At 46.5% G+C, this 18097-nt stretch overlaps 1 protein-coding gene across 6 annotated transcripts in view; it reads right to left on the reverse strand.

The window, feature by feature from the left end:
- Positions 1–18097, reverse strand: part of MRAS (muscle RAS oncogene homolog) — a 68688-nt gene that overhangs the window by 12921 nt on the left and 37670 nt on the right. Inside the window, exon 1 of one of the 6 annotated variants that reach the window (XM_061420662.1) lies at positions 8107–8271. The exons of the other annotated variants lie outside the window; for them this stretch is intronic. Within the exon in view, the coding sequence (XP_061276646.1) occupies positions 8107–8197 (91 nt within the window). The 5' untranslated portion in view covers positions 8198–8271. Of the gene's footprint in view, positions 1–8106; positions 8272–18097 lie in introns of those variants that run through there. 6 annotated transcript variants of the gene reach the window in all.

The raw sequence follows: 18097 nt of genomic DNA on the forward strand, positions 1-18097 counted from the left end.
CAGCTGCGGGGAGGCTCTCTTTAGACCTGCAAGCCTGACAGGCTCCAGGCCCATGGGGGTTGTGAAATTTAAACCCTTCAGCAGCTTGCAAACTTCTGCTGCCTGCCACCCCTCCCCATTCCCCCAGCTCTCTACCTCTGACCACACACCTCGCCTCTCCTGGAGGCTGTGGAGCAGTTGGTTACAGATTCTGAAGCTGATTCTGGGCTGAGTCTGGCTCCTCATTCCCAGAGTATGACCCTGTGCAAATTCACTTCTGCCTCCTGTTCCTAAAATGGGGCTGGTCAGGGCTGTCCTGAGTTAATATACTAAGGCCATTAGAGCAGCGCTGACACAAAGAAGTCCCTTAGGAGCGTCTGCTATGAGTATCTATCCTCTCCTGGGGCTCCTTTCCTCAGCCCTTCCTCCTCCCTGCTCCTCTTGCCTTGGTGAGCTGATACTGATTCACAGAATACTGCTGCCTCAGCCCCGACTCTCCACCCCCATAGAGGCCCTTCATGGCTCTGTTCTCACTGTCCATTTAAAAGGCCCCTAGCTGGGCTGTCCGTTCCCAGAGGCAGGGACCTGATTTGTGTGTCCCCCATCTACTCGGAGCCTGGCATAAACAGCACTCAACAGTAGCTGAGTGAATTAATGAATGTGAAGTCTATTCACTTTCCTTCGCTCATTTATTCAAGAAATATTTGAGCATCTACTGTGTGTCTGGCAGTGCTCTAGGCACTATGCATACAGGGGAATGGGGCAAAATCCTTGCTCTCATGTGACTTACAATCTAATAGGAAGACAGATAAACGAATGAATGGATACTGTAATTTCTAGTAAAGGTGGGTATATACTAGGAACAGTAGCACCAGTTGGAGGTATCTGGTAGAAGTTGGTGTCATTTTGGATAGGGAAAGATGGCATCTCTCCTTCTCCTTTAGGAGAAGCTTTTGAGCAGTGACTAAATGATGGGGGTAGGGGAGCCATGTGGCCAATGGCAAGAGCATTCCGGGCTGAGGGAACATGGTGGGTGGAGGTGGGCAAAGGCAGGCTGGCTGAACTGGGGAAGTGGAGGGACTGGTGAGTGGAAGATGAGGGGAGGTGGGGCAGGTCAAGGGTGGGTGGGACTGCTGCATCTGGGTAAGGCTGACTTCATTCACTACAGAGACTGGGCAAAAGAGAGAGATGATCTATAGGACATTTGAAAAGTTTACCCTGGCGGTTGGGGAAATCCAGACCAAGAGTAGAAGCAGGGGTACTAGGTAGGCGGTTATGCAGTAATCCAGCAAGACAAGACAGAGAGCAGGACTGAAGGTGGGGTGAGGGGGCTGCTGTGAGAAGTGGCCCCATTCAGGCCCGATTCAGGCCACTATCTAGGACAGAGCCAACAGGAGCAGGGTGTTCTGGAGGGAAACATGGGGATGGGGGTGGTGAGAGAGAAGAGCATTGAGGCTTGTGGCTGTTTGGGGGCTGAGCCAAATGAATGGTGGTATCATATCCTAAATGGGGGAAGATGGTGAATAACAGGGTTGTGGGGGGGGGCCTCAGTTTCTGACACACTTCAGAACCTCTCAGACATGTATGTAGGACTTCAAACAGGCATTTGGAGACTTAAGTCAGAAAACTAGAAGAGGGGCAAGAGATACAGACGTAGGAGTTGCCAGTGTGTGGACGGCCAGGAAAGCCATAGCACAAGCTAGTCAGGACCCCCAGGAATCCACATCTTAGGCAGACACTGTGAGATCAAGCCTGAGAAAGTGACCTTGTCCCCACAGCCTGTCACCCTGCACATCCCCCTGAGTCACTCAGCAAGGCAGAGGGGCAAGGCTTGGTGGACACACGGACACAAGCTGTACCCACACATAAGAGCCTGGGTCTCCTCATGTATGAAAGCAGGGCGGGGCTCCTGGGTCTTCAGGTCCTTTAAGTTCTGGCATCCTAGAATTCTTTGGTTTGGATATTAATAATAAATGAAGGGGTTAAGAAAATAAGATCTACAGCTGAGGACCAGCGGGGAGACTAAGGCAGTTTCCCCAATTTCCTTGGGAGGAGGGATGAAGACTGACCTTCACCCAGAGGGAGTGAATCCCACTCAGAACTGCAGTCAACAAAACAGATGCAAATGGCATGGATTTGACTAAAGTGGGAATGGCAAGGCCTGAACTGAACAGCAGAAGACATTCAGGTAATATTGTAACTCATGTATGCACAGATTTTGAGGGTATATATTACCTGAAACAAAAATAGAGATCTGGGATATCTACAAATACCATCATTCGGAATAAAAAAAAAAAAATTCAACAGGGAGTTGAAAATCAAAATGGACCCCTCTAGAAAGGAAACACAGTCATTCCAGACATCAATTGCCTTATAAATTACATTCTCCACGCTTTCTAAAAGAATTCCTGGAGGATATACTCCAGCAAAGTGAAAAATAGATCCATGAAAAAGAAAGATGAGTGGTATTATAAATGATGTCAACAGTGGTATGCAAAGGAAACAGAAAAACCTGAGTTAAGTTTCAACACATATTATAATACATATTATAAAACAATTTGAAGACAATGAAGGACAATTTAGAACTAAAATCTATGATGATCCATATGTGAGGGTAGGGGCTGGGAAAAATAAGTTATCATTAATAAATACTAAAGTTCTTGCCTCATTTGGGAAGAGTCTAAAGATACTGATTACATCCAGATGTTGATATAAAAATGTAAGTATACACACATATATATACAATATTAGAATAATCACCCAAGATAAGACTCAAAACTTCCTAATCATTAGAGGAAAGAAAAACAGGATAAAGTAAATGAGACCAGTTCAATGAAAGGCAAAAATAAACTATACACAGAGTTCCCTGGTGGCTTAGTAGTTAGAATTCCGGATTTTCACTGCCATGGCCTAGGTTCAAGCCCTGGTTGGGGAACTGAGAGCCTGTAAGCCACACAGTATGGCAAAAAAAAAAAAAAACAGAAACAAAAAACTATACACAAATAAGAAAGTTTAAAACGTAGACATGAAATAAGATGGCAGAAATAAATCTACAATGAATGACAGCAAATGGGTTAAATTCACCTATTAAAAGCAGATACTCAGTACAAAATCCACTTGTCTGCTACTATAAAAGACATGTGTAAAACAAAATGACACAGAAGAAATTAAAAATGAAAGGATAAAAAAGGATATGCCAAATGGCATTAAAACATGTATGTCATATGTGAAATGAATCGCCAGTCCAGGTTTGATGCATGATACAGGATGCTCGGGGCTGGTGCACTGGGATGACCCAGAGGGATGGTATGGGGAGGGAGGTGGGAGGGGGGTTCAGCATGTGTACACCTGTGGTGGATTCATGTTGATGTATGGCAAAAACCAATGCAATATTGTAAAGTAATTAGCCTCCAATTAAAATAAATAAATTTATATTAAAAAAAAAGGATATGCCAGTCACAGGCACCCACAAAACAGAATTCAAGACTAAGGCATTAAATAGAACAAACCAGAGTATTTATAATGGGAAAAAGTACAGCATCAAAAAGTGTCAAAGTCATGAGTCATACATATATAAGAATATTGCCTAAATTATATGTATATGTATAAAAAACTGATTTTTTAAAACCGTAGGAACAGACAGATCCCACAATCATTGTGGGAGAATTGAACAGTCTTTCCTTAGAGGTAGAACAAGTCACTCCCCAAATAATGATCTATCATTAAATAACACAATTCAAAAATGTAAACCGAGAGACTGAAAGAACAAACTTTACATCCAAACCATAAATAAATATTTTCAAACACATGTGAAACAGTCATAAAAATTGGCTATATATTAGGTCATAAATAAAAATGTCAACAAATTCCAGAAGGCAGAAGTCATATGGAACATCTTTTGCACTATAAGATCAGAAATGAACAGTAACATGATTTTAAAAGAAACTATCCACTTGAAAAATCTAAGAAGCTATAGTGCTCTATGGTGTGGTGGTGGTTTAGTCACTCAGCGGTGTTCGACTCTTGCAACCCCATGGACTGTAGCCCTCCAGACTCCCCTGTCCCTGGGATTTTCCAGGCAAGAATACTGCAGGGGGTTGCCATTTCCTTCTCCAAGGGATCTTCACAACCCAAGGATGAACCCTGAGTCTCCCTCATTGCAGGCAGATTCTTTACCAACTGAGCCAACAGGGAAGCCCATAGTGCTCTGTAACTCTTCAGTAAAAGAGAAAAGTGAAGCAGAGATTACAGACAATTTAGAATTGTATCATAAACAATTATAAACCCCTATACTTTGAGACCAAAGTGGTACTCAGAGGAAAATTACAGCTTTACATGTACTTTTAAAAACAAGAAAGACTGAAAAGTAACTAAGCATTTAAACCAAAAGGCTAAAAAGAAAAAATAAAATAAAACCAAAGAAAGAAGAAATTGTCAATAAAAGTAGAAATTAAGAAAATGGGAAGAAGGAAAAAGTAGCTGATATCTAAAAATCAAAAGCTGATTCTTTGAAAACTAATTAAAAAAAAAACTTTAGGAATTCTTATCAGAGGAAAAAGAAGATATTTGGAATGAGAAAAGGCCCCTGTCTATGGATATAGATAAATATTTAATTACGAGAGAAAACTATCTACAGTTTTATAGCAATAACATTTTCAACTCTTTATTTAACTTAAAATATAAATGAACAAAACTGGCTCAGAAAATATGTAAAACCCAAATAGGCCAATACTTATCAGTGAAACTGAAGAGACAAAACTATTCTGTGAGGAGCACAAAGCTAGTTTTATAATCAACGTGGCTCAGTGGTAAAGAAGCTGTCTGCCAGTGCAAGAGATGTGGGTTTGGTTCCTGGTTCAGGAAGATCCCTTGGCGAAGGAAATGGCAACCCACTCCAGTATTCTTGCCTGGAAAATGCCACGGACAGATGAGTCTGGCTGGCAACAGTCCATGTGGTCACAAAGAGTCAGACACAACAACCAAACAACAACAAGAACAACACAGAACTTTCTAGCTCATTATAACAACTTAGCATAATCCTAATAACAACCTGGACAGAAATAGCACATGGGCATGCAGTGACTGCCAGGCCCGGACCACCTTTGGGTGACAGAAGTAGCCTGCATTGTGACCCTATCTATGAGGTACAGCCATTCACTTGCCAATTACTTTCTGAGCACTTATTTGGTGCTAAACCACTGTGCTGCTTGGTACTTTGGGTGGTTAAAGAATAAGATGCATCTCCTTTTCCGGGTACTTAAGAGGCCAGTTGGGCTGATACTTAAAAAATAATACAGGACAGAACAACGGACTGGTTCCAAATTGGGAAAGGAGTACGTCAAGGCTGCATATTGTCACCCTGCTTATTTAACTTATATACAGAGTACATCATGTGAAATGCCAGACTGGATGAAGCACAAGCTGGAATCAAGATTGCCGGGAGAAATATCAATAATCTCAGATATGTAGATGACACCACCCTTATGGCAGAAAGTGAAGAGGAACTAAAGAACCTCTTGATAAAAGTGAAAAAGGAGAGTGAAAAAACTGGCTTAAAACTCAACATTCAAAAAACAAAGATCATGGCATCAGGTCCCATCACTTCATGGGAAATTGATGGGAAACAATGGAAACACTGAGAGACTGTATTTTCACTGCAGATGGTGAGTGCAGCCATGAAATTAAAGACACTTGCTCCTTGGGAGATAAGCTATGACCAGCCTAGACAGCATATTAAAAAGCAGAGACATTACTTTGCCAACAAACGTCTGTTAAGTTAAAGTTAAAGCTATGGTTTTTCCAGTAGTCATGTATGGATGTGAGAGAGTTGGGTCATAAAGAAAGCTGAGCACTGAAAAATTGATGCTTTTGAACTGCGGTATTGGAGAAGACTCTTGAGAGTAACTTGGAGTGCAAGGAGAGCCAACCAGTCCATCCTAAAGGAAATCAGTCCTGAATATTCATTGGAAAGACTGATGTTGAAGCTCCAGTACTTTAGCCAGCTGATGCGAAGAACTGAATTGGAAAAGACCCTGATGCTGGGAAAGATTGAAGGCAGGAGGAGAAGAGGACAACAGAAGATGAGATAGTTGGATGACATCACCAAGTTGATGGACGTGAGTTTGAACAAGCTCCCAGAGTTGGTGATAGACAGGGAAGCCTGGCATGCTGCTGTCCATGGAGTCGCAAAGAGTCGGACACGACTGAACTGAACTGGACAGAAAATGATACATGTTATTGGAGACCTAGAGGAGGGGTGGGTCCCTTCAACTTAGAGGGATAATGGAAGGTTTTAGTGAGGAGAGGGCATTTATTGGAAGAATAGAAACGGACATAAAAAGACAGAGCCTGGGGAAAGTCCTCCTAGGCAGGGGAACAGCAGAAGCAAGGGCCCAGGGGCTGGAAGGGAAAGAGCAGTAACGAGCCTGGCGCGCTGGGGAAAAGGCCTGTGCCGGAAGAGGTGGGAGGAAGAGGAGACGGGGAGGTCAACGGACGGGCCCTCGGATTCTAAACTAAGATGTCAGAACTTGGTGGTACTGGGGAGCTATTGAAGATTCTGAGGGAAGAGATATAGTCAGAGGAGAGTGAGTGAAGGAAGCGCTGGTGAAGAGGTGGAGGACGGGCCTGGACAGAGGCAACCAGGGTGGAAGAGATAGAGGGTGTGTGCTTCAGATAGAGGGAAAGGAACGAACGGGGCGCCCCAAGGACATGGAACACAGGGATGGGAGCCAATGGAGGCTGCAGACTGACTTGGGCCCTAGGAGGGGAGGGCAGGTACAACCAGGGAGGATGAGCTGAGCCTTGTCTGGTTTGGGGTCCACCCCTCACCCACCTCTCCCCACCACACACATCCTGCAAATGCCTGGTCACAGGCCCCTTGTAAGGGGCCCTGCCTCCAAGAAGAAAATGGGCAGCTGTGCTTTAAAAAAAAAAAATCATGATTTTGCCTGTATCCCTCATGCTTGATGTCACGAAGGTAGGAGGACTCCTGAGACAGAAAGTATTAGTCACTGTGAGAGGGGTCCTGCCAATGTGTGTGTGTGAGAGACAGACAAAGGCAGAGACAGACAGAGGCAGCCAGCCTGGAGAAGGAGCAAAGAGAGAAAGAGAGATTCTGGCAACAGAGCGGGTCAGGGCTGTGCACTCCATCTGCCCTGCTCCAGGCTTCCCACCCAGGGGTGGATGACCCTGCAGTGTTGCTGAAGAAGATTTAAGTGGATACCCTGGAGTTGTTCTTGGGTCTGGTGGATTCTAGAAGCCAAGCCCACATGCTGGCAGGGATGGGGCCCCAGCATGCAGGCAGCACCAGCCTGGGTCCCTGCTAAGCCCTCCCTTCCTAACCCCCTCCCCGCTCCCTCCTTATCCCTCCCCCTTCTCCTCCAGGGCTCCTAGAGGGAGACAAACACTTGGAGAGGGGTCTGGGGCTCTGACACTGGCCCACAGCCAGGGTACAGTCCAAGCTCTTTGGCTAAAAGTAGTCCTGTCCAGTGTATTCCGACTGATGTCAAGCACTGAGCTGAGACTTTATACAACTCATCTGTCCTCGCAGTCCTCTTCATGGCCCTGGAAAGGAGGTATTACTGTCCCCTTAGTACAGATAAGAAAATTGAGGCCCAGGAAGTTAAAGGATCTGTTCAAGGCCACATGCTGGGGAGAAGGTCACCCTGGCTCCCCAAGACCCAACTGCCTCAGCTCGTCTAGGCTGTCTGCTTCAACCAGAGGGTGTGGATCTGACCAGCTGTGCCTCAGATCCAGGCCCTTGCCTAGCCATGACCTCCGCCAGAATGCCCACACAGGGCTCCCCCAGAAGGGCTGCAGCCCCTCTCCTTTCCTGAGGGCCCTGGCCTCTGATCTCCTTCTTTGAACCCTTCCTGTTGCATGTGGCTCTGGTTCCTCCAAGCCTCTGCTCAGTTCCCCACTAGGTACAGCCCCAGAGGGTGCGAGTCTGGCTTTCATTTCCCTGGGTCCCCCAAAAGCTTCAGCACCCAATGAAGGCTCAAAAAATATTTGCAGAATGACTGGACAAATCACACGCATGCTACAGGAAATGCAGTTATTGTGTTCAAACAACCCACGCCAGCTGCAAGGGAAACCACTAAAACAGACTTTTAAAGCCCTATAACTCACCCTTCAGAGTGAAGTCAGTGTTCTGGAATATGAAACAATACAGATGATAATTTCTAGAAATACCATGCCTCCAAGGACCGACGTCTCTCATCCCAAGGTCCACCTTGGGAGGCAGGAGGGACTGTGTCCAATTTCACAGGGCAGTCAGGCAGGGAAGCCTGGGCTCTGCCTGGGAAAAGACTCCCATTAAAAAATGCCAGTTCGTTGAGGATCAATAGTGATGAGGGTTCCCCTTTGGGGTAGGCTGGGTGCCTGGCAAAGGGCTTGATGCATCAACCAGCCACCATGTCCAGGAAAAGGGCTGCTCTTTCCTTCTCCGAAGCACTGGCCCAGCATGTTGAGCCAGGCAGCTCTAAGCGGGAGGGAGCTAAAATCCTGTGGCAGGCGCCGGCTGGCTCCTTGGCAATGGGGGAAGATTCCCTCTGGCAGTGGCTCCAGCCTTGACTGGCTGACGTCAGGGGAGACTGCTGGCCACCGGCCCCAGGGAACAGTTGTCTTCATAACCACACTACTGCAGCTGGGGGATGGAGGGATGGGGGTAGGTCTTGGGAGACGCTTTCATGAGGCCCACGAGACCCCTGACTTGGTGGGCATGTTGCATGTGAGGGGTCCATGACTTTGTGGGATTCTAAGAGGAGCCTGGACCTCCCCCCAATCCCGCCTCAATGTCACTCTCAGGGAGGGAAGAGAAGATAGAGGGCAGGGAGCAGCAGGGGACTCACCAGTGTAACCAGGGACCCAGGAGTATCCCAGAGACAGACAGGGCCCAGGAAGGGAGAGAAACAGGGAGGCGAAGCACTGTCCTGGGATCCCATTTCCATCTCACAACCACAGGGATGTGGGGGGTTTACAGGGGAAGAAACTGAAGCAGGCAGGGTTGGGACTTGCCCAGGTTCCTGCTGTAATGAGCAGCAGAGGCAAGATCTGAACACAAGTGTGTCTGGGCCTGGCCTGGCTCTGCTCCTGGCTCTGCCCGTCTCCATGGCCTGTGAAGAGGGGCAGGCCCCATAGGAGGGGTGAGGACAGAACCCCTGAGGTTTGTGGGGATGGAAGACAAAGGCCTGAGGGCTATGCCTCCTCCCCCACCCCCACCTGGTTACCCCAAACCTCTACCTGTTCCACACCTGCCCCTGGGCAGCCCTGCAGAGCCAGGAGGAGAGAGCCCGGGTACACTGGCCTAGTTCCCCCAAAAGCAGTTCCCAGGGCATCCTTAGAGCACCCAATAAATCTACAAGAGCCCTACCAGTCCGTCCATTCTCCAGCTGCTGTTTTCCACTATGTCCTCAATCCTCCAGCTTCCACTGCAGCTGAAGGTCTAGAACAGATCAGCAGGAACTAGAGTCCACAAGCTTCCAAACCAACCCACCTCAGGGACAGCGCAAGACTCACCTACTGTGGGTGAGGAAGGTAAAGGGGTGCAGCCACTTCAGAAAACAGTGTGGCAGCTTCTCACAATGGCATATGCAGAGTGCATCATGTGAAACGCTGGGGTGGATGGAGAACAAGCTGGAATCAAGATTCCGGGGAGAAATATCAACAACCTCAGATACGCAGATGACACCACCCTTATGGCAGAAAGTGAAGGGGAACTAAAGAGCCTCTTGATGAAAGTGGAAGAGGAGGGTGAAAAAGCTGGCTGAAAACTCAACATTCAAAAAACAAAGATCATGGGATCCAGTCCCATCACTTCATGGCAAATAGATGGGAAAACAGTGAGACACTTTATTTTCTTGGGCTCCAAAATCACTTTATATGGTGATTACAGCCATTAAATTAAAAGACACGTACTCACTAGAAAGAAAGCTATGACCAACCTAGACAGCATATTAACAAGCAGAGACATTACTTTGCTTACAAAGGTCCATATAATCAAAGCTATGGTTTTTCCAGTAGTCACGTACAGATGTTAAAGTTGGACCATAAAGGAGGCTAAATGCCAAAGAATTGATGCTTTTGAACCGTGGTGTTGGAGAGAGTCCCTTGGACTGCAAGGAGATCAAACCAGTCAATCCTAAAGGAAATCAACTCTGAATATTCATTGGAAAGACTAATGCTGAAGCTGAAGCTCCAGTACGTTGGTCACCTGATACAAAGAGCCCACTCATTGAAAAGATCTTGATGTTGGGAAAGATTAACAGCAGGAGGAGAAGGTTGGATGGCATCACTGACCCAATGCACCTGAGATTAAGCACGCTCTGGGAGATGGTGAAGGACAGGGAAGTCTGGCCTGCTGCAGTCCATGGGGTTGCAAAGAGTCAGACACGACTGAGCGACTGAACAACAACAACACAATGTTAAACACAGAGTTACCACTCGACCCAGCAATTCCACTCCTAAGGTGCACCTGAGAGAACTGAAATCATGTGTCCACACAAAAACTTGCACATGACTGTCCACAGAAGCATTCTCCATCACAGCCCCAAAATGGAAACAACCCAAGCGTCCACTGACTGATGAACGGATAAACAAAATGTCATCCCTCCATATACAGCTGACCCTTGAACAGCACAGTTGTGAACTAAGCAGGTCCATCTATATTGGGATTTTTTCCAATAAATATACAAAATTATATGTATAGAACATTGTGTGCAAGACTTGTATTGAAGTGGATAGTCTGCCCTTACATTAGGCATACGGTGAGTGATATTTAAAATCAATAATGTGTTGGGCTTCCCTGCTGGATCAGTGGTTAAGAATCTCCCTTGCAATGCAAGGGATACTGGTTCAATCCCTGGTCTGGGAAGATCCTATATACCATGGAGCACACACACACAACACTATTGAGTCTGTGCTCTAGAGCTCAAGAGCCGCAACTACTGAGCCCATACACTACAGTTACTGAAGCCTGAGTGCTATAGAGCCTATGCTCTACAGCAAAGAGAAGCCTGCATATCGCCAGGAAGAGTAGCCCCTGCTTGCCACAACTAGAGAAAGCCTGCATGCAGCAACGAAGACCCACCACAGCCAAAAAAAAAAACAAATAAATAAATCTTAAAAGAAATAAAGATGCTCAACATCACTCATTACCAGAGAAATCCAAATCAAACCACAATGAAGTACCATCTCACACCGGTCAGAATGGTTGCCATCAAAGTCTACAAAAAATAAATGCTGGAGAGGATGTGGGAAAAAGGGAACCCTCTTACATTGTTGGGCTTCCCTGATAGCTCAGTTGGTAAAGAATCTGCCTGCAATGCAGGAGACCCTGGTTTGATTCCTGGGTCAGGAAAATCCCCTGGAGATGGGATAGGCTACCCACTCCAGTATTCTTGGGCTTCCCTTGTGGCTCAGCTGGTAAAGAATCCATCTGCAATGCGTGAGACCTGGGTTTGATCCCTGGGTTGGGAAGAGCCCCTGGAGAAGGGAAAGGCCACCCACTCCAGTATTCTGGCCTGGAGAATTCCATGGACTACAGTCCATGGCATTGAAAAGAGTTGAACACGACCGAGCGACTTTCACTTACACTGTTGGTGGGAATGCAAACTAGTACAGCCACTATGGAGAACAGTGTGGATATTCCTTCAAAAACTGGAAATAGAACTGCCATATGACCCAGCAATCCCACTGCTGGGCAGACACACCAAGGAAACCAGAACTGAGACATATGTACCCCAATGTTCACTGCAGCACTGTTTATAATAGCCAGGACATGGAAGCAACCTAGATGTCCATTGACAGATGAATGGATAAGGAAGCTGTGGTACATATACACAATGGAATATTACTCAGCTATAAAAAAGAATGCATTTGAGTCAGATCTAGTGAAGGGATGAAACTGGAGCCTATCATACAGAATGAAGTAAGTCAGAAAGAGAAACACCAATACAGTATATTAATGCATATATATGGAATTTAGAAAGATGGTAATGATGATGCTATAAGCAAGATAGCAAAAGAGACATGGATGTAAAAAAACAGACTTTGGACTCTGTGGGAGAAGGTGAGGGTGGGACAATTTGAGGGAATAGCATTGAAACATGTATATTACCATACGTAAAATAGATGACCAGTGCAAGTTCGATGTATGAATCAGGGCACTCAAAGCTGATGCTCTGGGGCAACCCAGAGGGATAGGGTGGGGAGGGAGGTGGGAGGGGGCTTCAGGATGGGGGGACACATGTACACCCATGGCTGATTCATCTTGATGTATGGCAAAAACCACCACAATACTGTAAAGTAATTATCTTCCAATTAAAATACATTAATTAATTAAAAAATGTGTTAGTTTTCTTACTGTTTTTTTTTTTATAACTTTGCTTTCAAAGAATTATATTACCATACAATATGTTTGGCCCCACCCCTCTTTTCTCTCTCTCTCCCTCTCTCTTTCATAATTAAACTGCATATCAGTCTATCATCACAGGTAAGTGATTTAAAAAAAATGCAACAGTGTTTCCAATACTGTATTATGAATATGAGTATAATACTACAAGTCATAAAAGCTGTATAATCCTTCATTAGTGTAAAAACTAGGCTACTGGGAAATAATTGTATCAGTTACACCAGGCTACCAAAAACACTTATATCGCTGCTTCTCTGTTATCAATGCATGAATCATTATGTATGTGAGTGCTAAGTCACTTTAGTCGTGTCCGATTCTGTGCGACCCTATGGACTGTAGCCTGCCAGGCTCCTCTGTCCATGGATTCTCCAGGCAAGAATACTAAAGTGGGTTGCTGTGTGCTCCTCATGAATCATTATACCTGTACAATGTATTTTTCATATCATCCTTTCATTTTTTATGTTTAGTGTAGTAATACATATAATATTTGCAGTGTTTTATATCCTATAAGACAAAATTGATATAGGTACTGACAGATATAAACAGAAGACATAAACTTATGGTATCAATATATACTGTATGGCATTGTATTTTCTCTTCCTTATGATTTGCTTCATAACATTTTCTTTAGTTCACTTTATTTTAAAATTACAGTCTATAATATATATATAACATATAAAATACATGTTAATGACAATTTAAGTTACCAGTAAGACTTTGGTCAACAGTAGGCTATTTAGTAGTTAAGTCTTCAGGGAGCCAAAAGTTATACCCAGATTTTCAACTGCATGAGAGGTTGGCACCCCTAACCCCTGTGTTGTTCAAGAACCAACCATATTAGAATATTATTCACACAGAAAGTGATAGTGAAGTCGCTCAGTCGTGTCCGACTCTTTGCGACCCATGGACTGTAGCCCACCAAGCTCCTCTGTCCATGGGATTCTCCAGGCAAGAATACTGGAGTGGGTTGCCATTTCCTTCTCCAGGGGATCTTCCCGACCCACGGATCGAACCCAGGTCTCCCACATTGCAGGCAGACGTTTTAACCTGTGCACCACCAGGGAAGCCCTTAAATACAAGAATACAGTCTCTCAGAAAACCTCCTATAGAGACACAGAACTTCAGATCCAAGTACTAACATCAGATTTCAAGGGAGGAAAGGAAGCCATGTTGAAAGAAGAAGGGGGAGGAGGCGGGAGATGGGGGTGTAAGGGGTAGCCTTACAGATGTCTCCTGCCACCTACAGATACCCACGCGTTATGGGACTTTTCCCTGGGCCTCCAGAGAAGGGAGGGCTGGAACTCGGCCCTCCCAGAAATCAGACCAGACCAGAACCAGAATTCGAGTTCTCTGCCAAGAGGAGGTGATCAGTCTCCAATCCTCAGCTCAGGCTGAGGGCCCTTCGACCAGATTCCTGCGCCAGGACCAGGGGACTAGAAAAATGGGGAAGGATAGGAAGGGTTAAGGAGAGCAAAGAGAGAGGGAAGGGGAGAGAAGTCAATAAAGTCTCTTGTTCCTTACCCGGTCGGGGCACTCTGGCCAGTTGTCCACGTCAGGAGGAGACCAGGGACAAAAGGGTCCCAGTTGCGGCCGCTGGGTCTGGTCCATTGGCAGGCAAGCTGGCCCCTGAGTACCCCGAGTGGTCAGGATGTCAGTCTCAGCAAAGAAGAGTCCCCGCCAGAGTCGCCATTTGTTGCAGGAAGGCAGACCCCTTCCAGGGCCCGAAACTGGGCTCTTGTCACACTCGGAAATGAATTGTCCGAGGAGACACATGTGCTGACAAAGCAAGAGATTCACACAGAAAAAGGAATGAAATTCTGAGAGCATGCTACAACACGGATGAAACTTGAAGTGCTAAGGGACAGGAGCCAGACACAAAGGTCATATATTGTATGATTCCATTTATGTGAAATGTCCAGAATAGGCAAATCCATAAACGCAGAAAGGAGACGAGAAGTTTGGGAACTGGGAGGTGGGGAGGATGGCTAATGGGGGTGAGGTTTTTGGAGGGTGATGAAAATGTGGATGAGATAGTGATCCCAGTGATGGGTGATTTTTTAATCCACCAGAAATTTTGACTGCACACTTTTGTGTATATACTATCAGCCACTGAACTGTGCACTTTAAAATGGGGGGTGGGGTGGATTTTACATGAGAATTACATCTCAATCAAAAAACAATTGTATGGGGGGAAAAACCCATTTCCCTTCTCTGCAGCGCTTTCTCCACCTGCCTCTCTCTGCGGTGGATGACTCAGCCCACTCCTGCCCAAGACCGTCCCCTCTCCTCCAGCCACATGCTGGATCCTATCTCCCGTCCCCTATGCAAGGACACGAGCACTATTTTGACCCCTCCCCCTCCTGCATCATCCATTTCTCTGTTGGTCCATTTCTATCAGTATGTAAACATGGCATAGTTTCTTTTCCCTTAATAAAACAAAAATAAAACCAAAAAATTAAAAGTGAAAAACAACCCTCCCCTTAACCTCACACCTTCGAATGATCGTCCATTTCTCTAGTCCCTTTACAGCCACATTCCTTGACTGGCCTGTCCTCACTGCCTGCCCTTCCTCTCCTCCACCGTCTCTTGAACTCGCTGTAATCAGGCCACTCTATCAAAGATGATGCTGTCAAGTCACCACCAGATCACTAAATCCAGCAGACACTTTGCAGCCTTCATCCCACGGGGTCACTAGCCAGCATCTGACACACTTGATGGTTCCGTCCTTTTCGAAGAGCCTCTGCACTTGGCCTTGGTGAGTCACTCTGTCCTGCTGCTTCTCTGATTCTAATCACTCTCTGAACATTGGTGGGTGCCTGCACTCGGTCCTGGGACCCCGTCTCTAACCATGTTCGCCTTTTCTCGGAGGTCTCCTGTCTCATGACTTCACACGGAAGTTCCCAAGTTTCCATCTCCAGCCTGCACACCTCCCCTTACTCCAGACGTAGACCTCTGCCACTGGCTTGACTTCTATTTGTATGTGTGAAAGGCATCTCAGATTTAACACACCCAAAACTAGACTCTTGATTTTTCCATCAAACTTACTTTTCCCAGTCTTTCTAATCTCCTTTAAATTTTATTTTATTCAAGTATAGTTGATTTATTGGTCTTCCTACTTTTGACAAACATCACTCTATTCTACCAACTGTCCAGTCTGAAAGCTCTTCTTGTTCTCCTCCCACCCATCCCACATACTCCATCAACAAATTCTGTTATTTCCTCCATAAAATACATCCAGACTCTAACTCCTTCTCATCACCTCCTTTACTGATATCCTATTCTACCATCAAGAACTTCTTAACTGGGCTCCCTAGTTCGGTCCTGGTTCCCCTCTGGTCTATTGTCCACCCCACGGCCAGATGAACATTCTAAACATCAGTCAGACCATGCCTGTCCTCTGCTCAAAACCTCCCACGGTTTATACCCCTTCTAGATTCTGGAAGTCACTGCCCCCAGCTATCTCCCTGACCTCTCCTCTTAGCCTCTCGCTCACCTCCTCTGCACCCTGGCCTCCTATCTATTCCCCAAACACATCCCTGCCTCAGGGCCTTTGCCCCTGATTCTCTATCCTAGATCCTTTCCTCCCAGCTTTTTCCTTCAGGTCTTTGTTCCAATATCACCTCTTCAGGAAGGCCTTCCCTGCTCTGTGTGGATAAGGCAGCAACTTCTTCCGCCCTGTCTGTTTCTTCTACCTTGCCTCACTCTCCATCACAGCATCCATACCATTTGGCACATTACACATTTGTTTACACTCCATTTCCCCCATTCTACCAGAAACTTCATGAGACCAGGGACTTGACCTTGCCAACTGCTGCCAAAGAGAGCCCCAAAGAGAGCCAGGTACACAGCAGGTACCCAGAATTGTTCATAGAATGAACTAGTGAACACTCCCACCTACATACATCTCAGGGGCTGATCCACACATCACTGGAGAGGAGTGGTGGCAGGTTCAAGTCAGGGGCACAAGCCTCACTCCGGACCTCCCCAGATGCAGGCAGCCAGGTCAGCAACCCCTCATCTGCGTGTGTGATGGGACCTATTCTTTTTCCTTCTTTCACCTGGTTGGATGGTGCATTTTATTGCTTGCTTCTTTTTGTTTAAATTGGAGTATAATTGCTTTACAATGTTGTGTCAGTTTCTGCTATACAGCGAAGTAGATCACCTACTTCCCTCCCTCCCTCTTGAGTCTCCCTCCCACCCCACCCCTCTAGGTCAACACAGAGCATAGAGCTGAGCATACGCTTCCCTGGTGGCTCAGACAGTAAAGAATCTGCCTGCAATGCAGGAGACTCAAGTTCGATCCATAAATCGGGAAGATCCCCTGGAGAAGGAATGGCAACCCACTCCAGTATTCTTGCCTGGAGAATCCCCATGGACAGAGGAGCCTGGTGAGCTACAGTCCATGTGGTCGCAAAGAGTCAGATGCAACTGAGTAATTAACACTGTCACATTTCTTTTTTCCCAGGGTACATACGTGTCAATGCTACTCTCTGTTTGTCCCACCCTCCTCTTCCCCAACAAGACCTATTCTTGAAAACATCAGGCCACCCTTTTCAAATGTCACATTAGAACAATTTTAACAATGAAAGCATCATGAGACTTACTCTGTGCTGTGCTTCACAAGATGTCACCTTCCCTCACTCACTCAACAAACAATAACAAAGCACCTGATAGGCGCCGCTGGGCTTCCCTGGTAGCTCAGCTGGTAAAGAATCTGCCTGCAATGTAGGAGACTCCGGTTTAATTCCTGGGTCGGGAAGTTCCCCTGGAGAAGGGATAGGCTACCCACTCCAGTATTCTTGGGCTTCCCTGGTGGCTCAGATGATAAAAATTCCATCTGAAATGCTGGAGACCTGTATCCGATCCCTGGGTTGGGAAGATCCCCTAGAGGAGGGCATGGCAACCCACTCCAATATTCTTGTCTGGAGAATCATATGGACAGAGGAGCTTGGTGGGCTACAGTCCATTCATAGGGTCTCAAAGAGTCGGACACGCCTGGGTGACTAAGCACAGCACAGCACAAAAGGTGCTGCTGGCAGCAGGCACACATGGTGGGCAAAGTCTCTCTCCTCCAGGAGTTACAGTCTGTAATGTTTCATTTACTCTTGGCAACAACTATGAGGCTCTATAGTTCGGACAGAGGCTCCACCAACAAGGGCATGTGGTCTTGGTCCAGAGGGTGTTTGTGCCCAAGGGAAAGAGAAGACCCCAGTCACTGGACCTGGGCCCTGGTGATAACAGGCTGACAGTGGCTGCACTGGGGCCCGGAGCCAGGAGCATCAGCCAACACAAGGGCGGACAGGAGAAATCTCAAAGTGGGCTGGAGCGCTCAACCCAGGCTAGTCATGTGACTTTTAACAGTGATCAACAAGAAGTTCTGAAATCAGGGCAAAAGCCAAAATTAACTGCAGGAGACTAGGGCCTGACTGTGAGTAAAAGGAAACCACCCCCTGGGGTTTGGGTTGCTGACAAGCAGGGAATGACCCCCACACTGCACTCAGACCTTCTTCACTCAGGCCTGCCGAGCAGACTCTAGGTCCTGGCCAATGGCCGGTCCCTCAGCTCCCAGGCTGGCCAGTAGGGCTAAGGTGAGCACAGAGCAAGATATACTTGGCTTTGGGGTCAGAGGGAGTGGGGCACTGATTAGCTGTGTGATCTTGGACTATTTCTTTCCCTCTCTGAGTCTTAGTTCCCGCCCCTGCCGAGGCC

This window comes from Bos javanicus, chromosome 1, assembly GCF_032452875.1.
Source record: "Bos javanicus breed banteng chromosome 1, ARS-OSU_banteng_1.0, whole genome shotgun sequence".
Taxonomy (NCBI): Eukaryota; Metazoa; Chordata; class Mammalia; order Artiodactyla; family Bovidae; genus Bos; species Bos javanicus.